At 41.9% G+C, this 13,018-nt stretch overlaps 1 protein-coding gene across 1 annotated transcript in view; it reads right to left on the bottom strand.

The window, feature by feature from the left end:
• Positions 1-2,679: 2,679 nt before the first annotated feature.
• The window catches only part of LOC127229145 (testin-2), a 46,777-nt gene continuing 36,438 nt past the window's right edge, over positions 2,680-13,018 (bottom strand). The window contains exons 3-8 of the mRNA XM_051194154.1: positions 10,843-10,965; positions 10,608-10,754; positions 10,192-10,416; positions 3,864-4,026; positions 3,118-3,235; positions 2,680-2,818 (exon numbers count right to left, since the gene is read on the bottom strand). Coding sequence (XP_051050111.1) covers positions 2,719-2,818; positions 3,118-3,235; positions 3,864-4,026; positions 10,192-10,416; positions 10,608-10,754; positions 10,843-10,965 — 876 coding nt within the window. The 3' untranslated portion in view covers positions 2,680-2,718. The remainder of the gene's footprint in view (positions 2,819-3,117; positions 3,236-3,863; positions 4,027-10,191; positions 10,417-10,607; positions 10,755-10,842; positions 10,966-13,018) is intronic.

The raw sequence follows: 13,018 nt of genomic DNA, 5'->3' as shown, positions 1-13,018 counted from the left end.
ACACACACACACACACACATATTAAAAGTTTCTATTTTAATCATTAAAATACCCAGATCAGTGAGTGATATTAGTGACATCCACATTGTGATGCAAACACCATCATCATAGATTTCTAAGTTCAAATGAAACTGTACTCATTAATCCTTAGTCCTCCACTTTCTCCCAAACCCAGCATCTATCTACCATTCTGTTCTCTGTATGTATACATTTGCATATTTTTATGGGTTAAATGTTTGTGCCTGTCTTGGTTAGGGTTTCTATTGACATGAAGAGACTCCATGACCATGGCAACTCTTATAAAGGAAAACATTTAATTGAGATTTAGTCCATTATCATCATCATGGTGGGATACAGCATCCATTATCATCATGGTGGGACAAGGCAGCAGGAAGCATTTAGTGTGAAGTCTATCAAGAAAGCCCTGTGATGTTGATTCTCTCTTGAGGACCTCCCACCCAGTCCTGGACTGGGTGCTTTGTTATGGGTCTGGGATCATTCAGAGATGCACAATATGACAACCAATATGGTTTTAATAATAAAAAGATGCCTTTGATTAGAAGTACTGTCCAGGACCCAACCACAGACTCAAAGTCCTCTAGGTAAGGCCTTAGCTATGGTTAGTCTAAGAATTCCAAAACCCACCAAATTACAAATTGTGGAAGTCATGTTAATTCATATCCTGTCTGGGTGAGGGTAAAGCTTAATTTAAAAAAAAAAAAAAAAAACAGGTGTCAAGCTGATGCCTCCACTATCCTGAGTAAGCAAGAATTTCATGAGTAGAACTTAGCAGCTAGCCTGTTAGTTGGGCGACCCATTATCTTGTAAGAGTAACTGAAGTAGTGGAAGATTTTAGAGCAGTCAGCAGTTTTTAAAAATAGCTTAATTGCTAAAGGAAGTCATCCATTTTGGGTAAGTTAGCTGATAGAGTACATATTTCTCAAGATAGCAGCTTCCTCATGCTTATAAACTAAAAACAACTTTGTTTTTACAAGTTGTCCCAGCACAGTAAATTATCCTCTAATCATTACAGCATTATAAAAAAAAATCTTTTCAATTCAGTACTCTGTACACTTTCATGAATTCTTTCTGAATTTTATCAGGAATTCAGATACAATGGGTAGGTGAAAGTATCTATTTGTCCTTTTCACCCTGAGGCCTTAACTTTAAAAGTCTGAGCCTGTAGTTAGGAAGGAGTTGGTGAACTACTTGTAACTGTAAATATCTGTCTTTTCTGGGATTGGCATTGCTTGCCGCATGACATTGTAAGCAAAGATAAACCAGTTAAATGCTGTAGGACCCTTGCCACTGACTGACCCACATGCAGTAAGAAGTTGGCTCACTAAGCATAATAGAGAGAAACACAGTCCTTTCTTTCTGTTTAAATAACCAGATGCCTACACAATGATAGTGGTGCATGCTAAATCTACTTATATCTTATCTGTGTGTGTGTGTGTGTGTGTTTAAATCTAGGAATAAATTCACTGTTTAGCTTTGGATTTCTTGATGTCGTCTCAAGGGATCTAACTTTTAATTTTGCTGTTTTTCGTGTCTATAGACTAATGTTTTGAACCCAAACACTCATGCCCATCCCAACTCTTTGGAGAACTTCAGCCCTTTTCAATATACAGACTGTGGGAATACGATGGACAGACCAAATAGAGTCGTATGTTAGTGACATTGACTTGGTCACTCACACTTGACAATGGCTTTGTTGGGGCTCTAAAAGAAATCCAACCACCTGGCTGTCCGTATCTCATAATTCTGGACCCAGGTAGGCCAGGAGAGATCAGTTCCTTGAGCCCAAACAGAAGGGTACAATCAAGAGAAAAATGCCTGGTCAAGAGCAGCAGGGGTTTTCTGGAAAGGAAATTTCATCCTTGCTGTCATTGCCACCAAGTGGCCGGTGATGGGGAGGGACGGTCCTGAAGCAGTGTGCTCAGGTCTGCCTTCTCTCTGTGTAATTTCACGTCTGTGCTGACTCTTGTTCAAGTGGGCTCAGACCACAGGCCACAGAACACTGAAGAATTTTATCATCTGATTTGTGGCACAGAGGATACTACTTCTTCATCTGTAGACTACATGGACACTTTCATTCCATATAACCATGGCAGAATGGGTGCTTAACTGGGCTCTATAGCCCTGACCAGACGAGAAGCATTTAACCCTAGGAGGCCACAGATGATGTCCCTTATCATGAAGGATGCTCAGGCACCAACATGACCTGTTCTTACAGAATGGGAACACCCGATCCAGTGGACAACATTGTAAGAGTTTCTGTACGGACACATTGATTTCTTTTCTCTCTTCTACATAAATATTAACTAAGTCTCTCTCTCTCTCTCTCTCTTTATTTCTCTCTCTCTCTCTCTCACACACACACACTCACACACAATTGTGCCCTCATGCTGTATTAAGGGATGAACTATAAAAGGAAGTCCCATTGTCATTTTGAAATCAAACTTTATTTTTGAATATGTAAATTTATACATTCTTTTAAAAAATGAAAAATTTAGATTTTTTTTTAAATAAGAGAGTCATGGCTGCAAATCTGCTCATGGCTCTAATATTTATGAATTTAATTCACATAAAGCACGTCTAGGCCCTCAGTGACTCCAGTGTCATTCTCCACACAGCAGAGGCTGGTCTGCGAAGAGGAAAGTTCTCCACGGTGCATGCTGTCCCCAGTCCACGCCCTCCTTCTTGCCACCCAGCACCTCACACAATGGGGTATGTGGCATGAGTAGCAATTCCACAGTGGTTGTTCCAGTCTTTGGCTATCTTCATGTAGCCTTTCATGCCCCATTCTTCACCCCAGCTGGAAGATGAGCAGGTTCACCATTAAATAGGAAGGACACAGCACAAGAGGTTCATTACAATAACTTCCCTTAAGCACAAAGCCAGAAACCACACTTAGTCAAAAGATTCAGAAAAGGCAGACACTCGTCTCCTGGATACCAACAGTTGCATGACACAGGACTCTGAAAATCACTGCAGGGAAAGGACAGGATGTCTTCTACCTACATGTGGTACAGAACTACAGGTACATCTATCTAAATACTGACTACAATAGTTGCCTTTTCAATTTCAAATGCAAGTGTTTTCTGAAATTTTTACCTGTTTTTGACCAGCCAGTAACTATTGCCATCCGATTGTTCTCCTTCAAAACCATAGCCGACCACCAGAACAGCGTGATTTAGGTGAACCCTCCTACACTGTGGCTCATAATAGATGCCTAAAAAATAAAACCAATGCCGGGATGAGAGGCTCCGGCGATCTCGCAGGACCCATGCCGTCTACAATAAAAGAAGTATTTCTAAGTTTATTGAAAAGACATACACACCAGGTAAGACTAAACAAAAGGCTTCCTTGCTATCAGAGCTAAAGCTGTAAGCTCTCAGGTAAATGGACCAGAAACAAAATTTAGCTGTCACAAAACCTTTGGGAAAATGGTGGCTGGCATGCATATAAGAAATCATATTGATTTACTTGTAGGTTAATCCAAGCAAAACCCACAGAAAACAAAAAATTATTGGAATTGAAGGTTTCTTATAGAAATTATCTACATAAATGAAATATCTCATTAAAATCTTAAAAGTAAAATGGCTGAAGAAAATTCAGGTAAATTATACCACGTGGAACATTAGGCTAATTTTTTAAAAAACATTCATTGACACTCATTCATGGCATTGTATTGAAGTAATGTAAAATAGTAAATTCATATAAAATTCCTGATATAGAGTGTAAAATCCACAAATGGAAACATTTACTTCAAATGTTATCTAAGAAAGAAATCGTGAAATTGATTTGTCATGGTGGCAGTACAAGTTTTGTGCATGGATTTCTAGAAGGATGACACTTACCACTCTCATAGAACTGGAAAGAAATATGGCTGGCATCAACAGCAACAGAGATGGGCCCCACCTTAGCCACCGCCTTCATAAGGGCTTCCTCATGTCTTGGGATTTGCACAAAGTCCTTGACATTAGCAGCAGAATTCTCAGCTTGATACCTGCACTTTGTACCCTTTTAAAGTTAAGGGGAAAGAAATTCATTCATTGCCATCCACCTCCTGGAGAACATGCTCTAGAACCACAGAATTCAGCTCACTGCAGATGAGGACACCCAAGTCTGTTCTCTAATAAAATATTCTAGGAAGTGAAATTCTACTGGGACATTTGGTGCTGAAAACTAGCTCACGTGTTTTGAGTGACTCCATTGGTCTTCTGTCCATAACAAGTATTCACAGTGAAAAGATCTGTACTTTGTGGGGTGGTTTTCCTATTCTCTCTGTTCACAGCAGCAAGAAAGGGTCCTTGGAAAGCATCCCCATCAAATAACCATACAGAGGCTAGTACCGTCTAGACTGCAGGGATAGCCTACAGACAGATTCGACTACTTTAATGGGAATGCCAGAGAAATGCTTTGAGATTCTCTTCATCTATCATGGTGCTGATGGTGGGCTCCCGGCACAATGCCTTTATTATGTTGACCTATGTCCTCTGGAGCCACAGATTCTCCAGGAATCGTATCAGGAAGCAATGTTGGATTTTGTTACATGTCTTTCCTACATTTGTGAAATATCATGTGGTTTCTGCCCTTGAGTCTATGTGGTGAATTACAATTACTAACTTAAGTATATGCACCAACCCTGCGTGTCTGGGATGAAGCTGTCTTGATTGTGGTATATTCATTAGATGTGTTTCACAATTTCGTTTTCTGGGATTGTGATGAGCATTTTTGCTTCTGATTGGTTAGAGAGATTAGCTTATAGTATAGTTTAGTCTTTGCCTGGTTTTGGTAATGAGGTACTGCTGCCTTCATAAACAATTGGGAGCTTTCCTTCCCTTTTACTTTATAGAGGAATTTAAGGAGAATTGTTCTTAGTTTGCTGTGGAAGGAATGGTGAAATTCTGTGCTAAATCCATCCATCCCTGGGGCTCCATTATAGGTAAGAAATTTTTAATTATATAATGAAGGTCAGTTGTGTAGGATCATATAAGTTATTTACTTCATCTTGATTTAACTTTGATAGGCCACATGCAGAAACTCACCCATCTCCTTTATATTTCCCATTTAGAGAAATATAAAAAAATTTAATGTATAGCCTTTGGCCCACTGAATTTCTCCAGTGTCTACTGTAATCTTTCCATTTTCACACCTAATTTTAGTAATTTTTGTCTTCTCTCATTTTCTCTTAGTGAATTTGACTAAAGAAGTTTCAATCCTGTTAGTATTTCCCAGGACCCAATTCCTCATTGCATTTAAGCCTCAACTAGAGCAATAGGACAAGAGAAGGAGATGAAGAGAAAACAAATAGACAAGAATATAGTACTCTGAACAGTATCCTCATTTGTAGATTTTGTTTTCCTACACACCCAGGCCCATGAAGACTCTACCCAAAACATCCCTATAGCTGATAAACACCTCCAGCAATGTATCAAGATACAAAGTCAGAACACAAATATCAGTGTGTTCGGATTCGTGCCCCACCAATACACCACCACCAAACACACTGAGAAGGGAATGGGGGGGCAGTAGCATGCATAAGAGTAGCAAATGTTTTGGAATAAGCCTAGCCAAGCTAGTGAAGACTGACATGGTGGAAACGTCAAGAGATTGATGAAGATACCAGAAGATGGACAGACACAACCAGTTCCCATGCTCACATAGGGTCAAAATTAAGAAAATGGCCATTTTGCCAAAAGATTCCATGCAATCCGTATCAAAACTCCAATGCAATTCTATACAGAAATTGAAAGAAAACAAAAACAAAACAAAACAAAAACCCCTAAATTCCCACGGAAGCACATGCACGCACTAAAACACACCCACACACCCAAACAAACAAGCAAATAAATGAAACAGGATGGCCACAACAATTTTGAGTAATAAAGACCATCACTCCTGATTTAAATCTTATCACAGAGACACAGTAATGAGACCAACATGGTAAGTGGCACCCAAAATGACACATATACAACAATGGACTGGACCACATATAAATAAACCTACTTTCTTAGCCAAAGAACCCAACAATACCAGTTGGAAAAGAGGCAGAATCTTCAACAAATGGTCCTGGTCAGACTGGACAGCTACACAAACCAGATTAAATTAGATCATTATGCCTTACCCTGCACAAAACTCATCCCAGAGTGGATCAAGGACCTCAACATAAAACCCAATAGCCCAGATTTGTTAGAGGAGAAAGTAAGGAAACACTTCAAGCTAGACACTTAGGGAAGCACTTTCTGAACAAGGCCCCTAGTAGCACAGGGCATTAAGGCCAACAATTTAGAAAAGGATCTGAGGACTCAAGGGCAAGCAGGACAGGAAAACTCACCATTCCGGAGTGATCGCGTAAAGCAGTGTGGTGTGGAGTCTGGGGTGACAGAGGAAATAGGCCAGGGGGTCCCACAGGGACCTGGAAACTCTCCACAGAGGCAGGAGCTGTGTGGAACACCCCAGGAAAGTCACCATTTGGAGATGCATGATGGAACAGTAGTTAGGGATGTGGAACTCAGGTCTCACACTGACTAGTCAAGCCTGCTCACCGGTGCTAACAGTGAGGCGAATGGAGAGGCCGAAGCTAGGGTTACCAGTGCAAGAAGAGATCAGCCGCTACTCCTGAGATGGAGAGTCAGACAGGAGCAAGAGGAGAAAGGGCTGCTTCTCGGGGAAAGTGTGTCCCAGGGTCTGTTGTCGATGAGCCGAGAATTCTCCCAGAAGCAGTGGGAATGTTTGGACTCTGCTCAGAGGGCTTGTAGCGATGATGGAGAGTTATAATAGTCTGGCTACGTAATTAAGTTTGGATCAAGATTCAAAGCGCATATCCATCAGCGTGTGAGTATTCAAGAGAAGTCGTACATGGAATGAAGTGAGCAAAGCGTTTCATGAATCCTCCAGTTCACAAAACAAGTAACTCTTTAGAACTCTGTAGTAAGTACGGATGTAGTTGTAAGGACTCAGGCACTATGCTGGCCTGCCCCTGTTGCCTGGCAGAACGCGCTCAGGCAGTGCCCTGGTCAGCCCAGGGTTCCATGACTACTAGTCTACACTCAGGTGGAAAGGACCCCTTTACAAGAAAGATCCCACCCACTTATGGTCTCTGTCCACCCTTCTCTTTCTTTCCTGCTGACCCCTGAGCCAGACAGAACTTTTCCTGTCTCTTCTCTCTCTGTCTCTGTGTCTTTGTGCCTCTTTACCTCTTTTCTTTTTTTACTGTCTCTCCCAATTTCCCTTTCTAATAAAACTTCTCACTTAAGCTCTGTCTGCCTGGCATGTTTGTCCGATCTCCTCGGTCACCCTCACCCACCATGGAATCCATCAAGGTTCCCCCTTGTGCTTTATTATAACGGTGATAATCACAGGAATGCTTCTGTTGAATTCTTAAACTCCAATAGATGTAAAAAGCATACTCACTGGAAAGGAACTTTGAAATGTAAAGACTATGACAAATGTTTAAATTTGTATGCCGACATTAGTCAGGACCCAAGAGTCCCCACAGGAAGAAAGCACAGATGTGAAGATTGTGGTAAGTCTTTTGACCCCACACAGACTCCTGCAGCAAAAAAATCTACAGTGGAGAGAAACCACATAAAGGTAGGAAGTGTGGAAAATGCTTCAGGAGCTCAAGTTCAGGTGAGGGATTTCATCCTGGAGAGAAACCACAGAAATGTAAAGAATGTGACAAGTAGAGTCACACCTTAAAACTCCTTACCAAATGTAAGGAATGTGACAAATCATTTACTTGACACTCAAGTCTTAGGACACATCAGATAATTCAGTAGAGTGATAGCCTGTGATTGCAAAGAATGTGGTATGTTCTTTGGTCTGAAGTTACACCTTAAAATTCTTTATAGAACCCACACTGGAGAATTGCTGACATCTAAGCTTCATTTAAGTCAGAACAGCTCCATGCTGCCCTGTTAGCAAAAGGTTATAGATAATTTGTTGTAACTGTTGCTGCTGCATCAGGACTGATGAACAGGAGACAAGAGTCAGGGAAGTTGGGTAGTTCCCTTAATCATCTGGGGACCTCAACCACCTGGATACCCTGATTTCAAGTCAGATGTTCTGTAGGTCAGAGCTCCTCTGCTGATGCCACACAGGTCGCCTCTCTTGATGGCCTTTAGGAAACTATACTAGTTCAAGACAGAGTTCCAGTTTCAGGCACAATAATTCTGCCATTGTGACCACAACCTTCCTCTTATTTCTTAACAAAGATTATTCCCTTCATTTTATAACCATTTAAAAACACAGCCCTCATCCCTCAAGCAAGATTTTCTCTTGGAACCCTTCCAGTCTCAGGAGCTAATGTTTCATTTTATTTGTAATAAATGTTGGCTGAATCTCTCAAATCATTGCACCTGGGTTTCATGTTTCATTGCCTACAGATAGAATTCTGCGATCACAGTGGCTTATGGGTACAGCCTCTGCAGCCCTCTGCTTGTTGCTGTTACAAATCCACTCTATTGGCAAGATACCGTTAATATCGTGTTCCACGAATGATTTGTGACCCAGGAGAATTTAGTTACTGTAATACAAATGCAGCTGATCTTTCCTTTGGAGTAGGGAAGAGGAAAGCATTCACATTGAGGAAGGTGTGCTGGAAGCCACTCCTTGCTCTCCTGATCGTTTGCAAGGAAACATTTTGTGAGCCTGGCATGGTTATGCATGCCTTTAACACTAGCTTTTGGAAAGCAAAGGCTGCCGCAGGTAGGAGAGCTTGGTCCATGAAACATGACTCGCAGTCTGCAATGTGAATTTTCTGCAAGGGACACGGGGGACCCAAAGAGTGTGCAAGAACCTCTGAGGATCCCGAGTGCCTCTTGTGCTGTTTGTATTAGGGGCAATCACATGCAAAGATACTGCACAGTCATTAAATGTGTTTACAGGGAATAAAAGCTTTGTTAACAGGTCATCAGGAGGAACAAAGACAAGGAAGTAAGGGCAGAGAAACATACGCAAACAAACAAACAAAAAGCTCATACCTCTTAAAAGCTAGCACATTGCCAAATGGTTGGTGTGGAAATGGTTCTTATACAGACCATTTCCCTCTGTCATTAGTGTGACAAGAGTCAGAGAGCTCCTAGACACAGAATGAGTTTCTTTCTCAGACTATGCCGTTGGCTAGAGAGTTCAGGCAAACGGCTGCGTGAGTTCACAGCCAGCCTGGGTTGTGAATGAACTGTGTAAGTGCGTTGCCAGCCAGGGCTTCGTAGTAAGATGCTGTCTCAGAACCAAACCAAACAAGGGAGCATTTTACAAGCTGGTGAAAAATCTTTCCAAATGCATGGAACTGTTGATTGCTGTCTCTGTAAAGTAGAATGGATGTGATGTCCTCAGTACACTTTACATGGAAAAAGTACAGATGTGAGAGGAAAGTGAAAGCTAACCTGGGGGAAATGTGTCATTGTGTATCTAGTGTGGCCCCACAAAACTCACCCCTTTGCCTGGTGCTTTGGGAAGATAATGACCTCCAGGTTTCCATAGCATAGTAATGTTTTCCTTCTACGCCTATAATTTGTATTTTAAAATAATATCACATATTTTTTTAAAGGTTTCAAAACTCTGTGTAAGTGGATTTCATCTTAAATGAAACAGATGTTTTAAATAATTTTATACGAAAATTCAATGAGTAAATGTGATCTCAACTTCTATTTCTTTTTAATGTGTTTTTTTCTCATTTATTACTTTTTATGTATGCTAGTTTTGCCTACTTGTATGTCTGTGCACCACATGCATGCCTGCAGAGGGCCCGTGGCTGGTCTCAGATTTATAGCTTTGCTATAAAAGCTGCCATATGGGTGCCTTAATCAAACCCACGACCTCAGGAAGTACAGCCTGTGCTCTTAACTGCTTATCTAGCTTTTCCGCCCCACCTCACCTGGTCTAGTCTTTAGAAGGAAGCATACCTAGGACTAGAACCCTTCAATCATGTATGCCGGTGTGATGTTCGCAATTCCCACTACTCAGAGGAAGTTGGGAAGGAAAAGTATTTGGGGGCGACAGAGGTAAAGGGATGGTATAGATTTGATCAAAGCACACTACATGCAAGCATGTAGTTCTTTAACAGCAGAAAATAAATGCATCAACGTCAACGTGAGTTTGAAGAGAGCAGATCGCTCTGCTTTGTTCTGCTTTCCACCGCCTGCGCTGGGACAGCGAGAGCTCAGGAGTTCTACTCACTCGTCCTGTGTAAGGGTAGGACTCTTCAGCTGCCAGGCCGCCGCTATCCATCACGTACTGGAAGGCATACTGCGTGAACCCACCGCTGCAGCCGCCGGTAACGTTAAATCCCATGCAGTCCAGTAGGTTCTGCTCACTCAGAGGGGTCAGTTTCCGTGTTTTCCTGAACATCTGTCCTTCTAGGGCTCCGGTTGCACTAAAAGCCCAACTAGAGGCACAATGACCCTAAAAGGACGGAGAAAAGGCAGTCATTCGTTCACAAGTCTAATAACAGATATCTTTGAACAGTCCATGCATCGATGCATTTACAGAACCGTGAGCTGCGCGCTGCTCCACGGTCTGAAAAGAAGCAAAGATGGCTTTTGTTTCATGGCTTCCTGTGAGTAGTGGGAGTGGGGGGCATCACACCGCCATACCTGATTTTTCACAGGAGTCACGTAGCCTTGCTCTCTCCAGTTCACATGTTTGGGGACAGAAAGAAACAGATGATCCTGGAATATGTGCCCCCTCTTTATCCTCTGCCTTCGAAAGCCAGTCATCCTTTTCCTGAATTCTGTATGGTTCTTCAAGAAAAGTCAGAAAATGGTTGAGGGCATTTGTGGAGAAACAGCGAGTACAAACACAATACCATGCAATTCACTTCACACTCACCAAGTCGCCAAAGGCGTTCATTGCCATGGTGAAGTCATGCTTCCCGGCTAGGTATTCCCAGTTGTGCTTCTCAATCACTTTTAAATTCTTCTCCCACACTGCTCTCCTCAGATTTTCTTCATTCTGGGGGGAAAAAATACAATTTGTGATTTTTTTTTCTTCCCGTCTATTTCAAGTCCAACCCAAGTTAACTCAGTGGACCCTTCTGGTGAAGAGGAGCCATAGCAAAGGATGGCTGTACTCTTCTGGAAGCCATTATCCACACCACTCAGGAGAAATAGAGATCTTTGTCATGCAGTACACAAGATACATGTCTCTAGGTTAAACCTTGAACAGAACTGGATTCCAGGTATTTCAATAATGCACACATACACAAATATACAAAGCTAGGACTGTTCTTTATGGGAATTTCCATGTTACTAACCATGTCGTATGTTTTCCCATGTTTTGTCTTCCATTTATGCCATTCACCATCCAAACTGGGACCTCGTGTTGGGAAAGTTGAGTTGACTTCCAAACAGAGGATGGTTAGGAGGAGGAGAAGAGCAATCATGTCTCATATAGCTAGAGAAAGAGAGGAAATAAGATGAATTCCATCAGTGCTTCAGAAAAGCCTTCTTATTCATACCTAGAAATTAAAACCATAATGACATTATTATTATTATTATTGTTGTTGTTGTTGTTGTTGTTGTTAGGAACTAGCAGCCAGCTGACCCCCGCCCCCGACAATGGACAGGACGCTCATGGCCGTGTCATCGCTATGACAGCCTTACCTGGCTGCCAGAGGACTCAGTTACGCTTGCGCAAGATCCCCTTTTAAAGCAAGCGCGCCAAGCACGTCTCTCTCTCTGGTTTCTCTCTTGCCCCCTCTTGCTCTCTCTCTCTCTGATCCCCCCTGCTCGCTCTCTCTCTCTCTCTCTCTCTCTCTCTCTCTCTCTCTCTCTCTCTCCTGCTTTCGTTTGGCCACCAGCTACTCCCTCTTTCTCTCCCTTCTCTCAATAAACTTCACATGGGCGCTGAGTCTCCTGTTTGTGTTTCTTAGGCATTAGCTGCACAGCAAAAGAACAACAATTATTATGTGCAATAAAATCATTTGAACTGTCCTAAAGACTGTAGTATGGAAAAGGTTAAAGATCTGCTTGGCTTAAAGCAGACACACAGAGGACATTGGTTTATTCATGGAAAGGAAGAGCAAGCGGCCAGGCTGCAGGACCTGGACCGTGTGTGCCCTGTGAACTTAGCTCGCCACAGGGTGTGTATCTAAGTTTAGAAGCTTAACGCAAAGAGTTAAGACACGGTTGGCTCAGGTTTTGTGCTAGTGGTACTGAGGTCACATGAGCAAAATTTTAGTAGTGCAGAATAGGATCCCAAGTAGGGAGAAATACAACCCCAAGAGTTTGGGGGGTGGGCACAAGAAATCTCCTTTTCTTGGCCTGAATGCACCAGGAGATGTCCTGGCTCATGCCCTTCAGACTTTCAGAAACATTCTCTGTGGACCAACACAGAAAGACAACATGCAATAGTTCCTGTCACTTTTACTTTGGAATGTGACTAAAACGTCCATGTCTCTGCCTCAGTGAGGTTCCCATTGCTAAGATCCTGGATGGTAGAGCCACTAGCGCAGGAAGATGACAACAACCAATCAGTCCCAGAGTTCTAGGAGCAGATTTCAAATCATGTATATACAAGCAGCATGAAACGGGCCCGGAATGTTGTGTTCATATATTTACAAAAAACATGTAACCAAGATGGAGAGATGGCTTAGTGGTTAAGAGCACTGACTGCTATTCTAGAGGTCCTGAGTTCAATTCCCAGCAACCACATGGTGGCTCACAACCACCTATAAGATCTGGTGCCCTCTTCTGGTGTGCAGGCAAACATGCAGGCAGAGCACTGTATACATAATAAATAAATATTTAAAAAAATTAAAAAAGAAAAAAAATCATTATGTATGTAACCATCATAGTAAACAGGCAGAGTCTATGAATTTGAGAGAGAGAGTAAGGGAAGGCAAATGAGTTGTTAGAGGGAAAGGATATTGGAAGAGAAAATAATATAATTATATTTTAACTTAAACTTTTTTTTAAAGGAAATGAAGAAAAGGGGCATAAAAACATAAGCTTAGGAAAAATGAAATAAAAATAAAACAGTAGGTGAAAGAGACAAGTTAACAAGG

Source organism: Phodopus roborovskii, unplaced genomic scaffold, assembly GCF_943737965.1.
Source record: "Phodopus roborovskii unplaced genomic scaffold, PHOROB, whole genome shotgun sequence".
NCBI classification, from domain to species: domain Eukaryota; kingdom Metazoa; phylum Chordata; class Mammalia; order Rodentia; family Cricetidae; genus Phodopus; species Phodopus roborovskii.
Note: the sequence above shows the minus strand (reverse complement) of the source record. Positions and strands in the feature narration are given on the sequence as shown.